The 1,585-nt window shown below is 54.8% G+C and overlaps 1 protein-coding gene across 1 annotated transcript; it reads right to left on the bottom strand.

The window, feature by feature from the left end:
- Nucleotides 1–63: 63 nt before the first annotated feature.
- On the bottom strand, nt 64–1,511 carry MRPS18B (mitochondrial ribosomal protein S18B). The gene is made up of 4 exons (XM_010727185.2): nt 1,269–1,511; nt 1,093–1,159; nt 816–875; nt 64–548 (listed from the first exon to the last, which is right to left on the bottom strand). The coding sequence occupies exons 1-4, from the start codon at nt 1,509–1,511 to the stop codon at nt 232–234; spliced, it is 687 nt and encodes a 228-aa protein (XP_010725487.1). The 3' UTR covers nt 64–231.
- Between the last annotated feature and the right edge of the window lie 74 nt (nt 1,512–1,585).

Genomic DNA, 1,585 nt, shown 5'->3' with positions numbered 1-1,585 from the left:
TGCCATTCCCGCTATTCTGTGGACATGGCCGCCATTTTGAAGACACTGCCGCCATTTTGCTGCCATTCCCGCCATTCTGTGGGCGTGGCCGCCATTTTGAAGGCACCGCCGCCATTTTGTTTCATTCCCGCCATTTTGTGGGCGTGGCCGCCATTTTGTGGGCACCGCCGCCATCTTGAGGGCCTAGAAAAAACACACTTGCAAGCCACAAAAACCTCTTTATTCTCCTTCTCACCCCTCCGTTCCCCCTTTTTGCCCCTCTACTCCTCCCTTCTGCCCTTCCACCCCCATTTCAGACTCTGCTTTTTGCCCCTCACCCAGGGCCACAGCCGCTCCCCCCCCCGCCTCCTCCTCCTTGAGGTAATCCTTATAGATACGCCTGAGGCGAGCGATGGCGGCTGCGGGCGGCTGCTGCCATTCGTACCACGGATACCACACACGGCCTTCCCTCAGCTGTGGGCCTGGAGGAGTCTTTCCGACGGCAGAATGCTGCGTGAGGTAATCGTCTGATGGCGTAGGAACGAAGGGCACCCGCAGCCATAGCAGCCCTGAGGAATGGAGGTGATGAAAGCAAGATGGGGGCCAGTGAGCCCCGGTGTGTATCATTAAGGGACAGCTTAACCCCCATATACACCATTATAGTACAGCTTAACCCCAGTATAAACTACCATAGGACAGGTTAACCCCTAATATATACCATTGAAGTACAAATTACCATCATGTTCCCCATTAATGACTCATCATTAGTATCTCTACGTTAATTACCCCACATATAATTGATGAACGTGCCCCCCCCTTCCTCAAATTGGGCTCACCATGGTCCTGTGCCTGAGCGATGGCCTTCAGCAGCAGTTTGTGTTGTTTCATGCAGACACCTGGGGGGGGAAAAGGGAAGGTTTGGTGGCCCTACAAGGGGGGTTTGGCATCCACTGTGGTGTCCTTATGGGGGGTTTGATGGCCGTTATGGTGTCCTTATGAGGTTTGGTGGCCCTATAGGGGATTTGACGGCCCTGCAGAAGGGTTTGGGGCCACCCCGATGTCCCCACACGCAGCTTTGGTGGCCACTGCAGCCTTTTTTTCTTGTCTCCTCACCTGTGTGCGTGGGATGGAAGATGGAGCCGGAATGGGGGCACACAAACTGCTCCAGGAGCTTCACGTTCTGCCACGAGAAAGAGGAAGATGAGGAGGAAAAAGACAAAGAAGAGGAGAACGGATTTCCTCCTTTTTTGCCCCATTTTTGTGCCCCTCCCTCCTCCAGCTGTGCTCACCCTGAAGTCCACGTGCAGGTTTTGGTCACGGCAGATGGGGCAGGGGTTCCCCACACGCTTCCCCTTACGCTTTGGGGGGGGAAAATGATGTGAAGCTCTCCCATAAAACCCGTCCCAGTGCCCCCAAATTCCTTCCCAGTCCCCCTCAAATTCCTTCCCAGTCCTCCCAGTTCCTTTCCACTCCCTCCAAATTCCTTCCCAGTTCTCCCAGCTCCCTCCAAATTCCCTCCCAGTCCTCCCCATTCCTTCCCAATATTCCCAGTTTCTTTCCAGTCCCCCCCAAATTCCTTCCCAATCCTCCCTACTCCCTCCCAGTC

The sequence above is a fragment of the Meleagris gallopavo genome, unplaced genomic scaffold (genome assembly GCF_000146605.3).
Source record: "Meleagris gallopavo isolate NT-WF06-2002-E0010 breed Aviagen turkey brand Nicholas breeding stock unplaced genomic scaffold, Turkey_5.1 ChrUn_random_7180001874342, whole genome shotgun sequence".
Classification (NCBI taxonomy): Eukaryota; Metazoa; Chordata; class Aves; order Galliformes; family Phasianidae; genus Meleagris; species Meleagris gallopavo.
Note: the sequence above shows the minus strand (reverse complement) of the source record. Positions and strands in the feature narration are given on the sequence as shown.

What these genes read in the sequence shown, in the direction of transcription:
- MRPS18B (XM_010727185.2), bottom strand. Translation starts at nt 1,511, where the DNA reads ATGGGGAGGACTGGGAGGGAATTTGGAGGGAGCTGGGAGAACTGGGAA. An exon ending in CTTCCATCCCACGCACACAG is followed by an intron (nt 876 to 1,092) that starts GTGAGGAGACAA and finishes TTCCCCCCCCAG; the next exon opens with GTGTCTGCATGAAACAACAC. An exon ending in CGCTCAGGCACAGGACCATG is followed by an intron (nt 549 to 815) that starts GTGAGCCCAATT and finishes TCCATTCCTCAG; the next exon opens with GGCTGCTATGGCTGCGGGTG.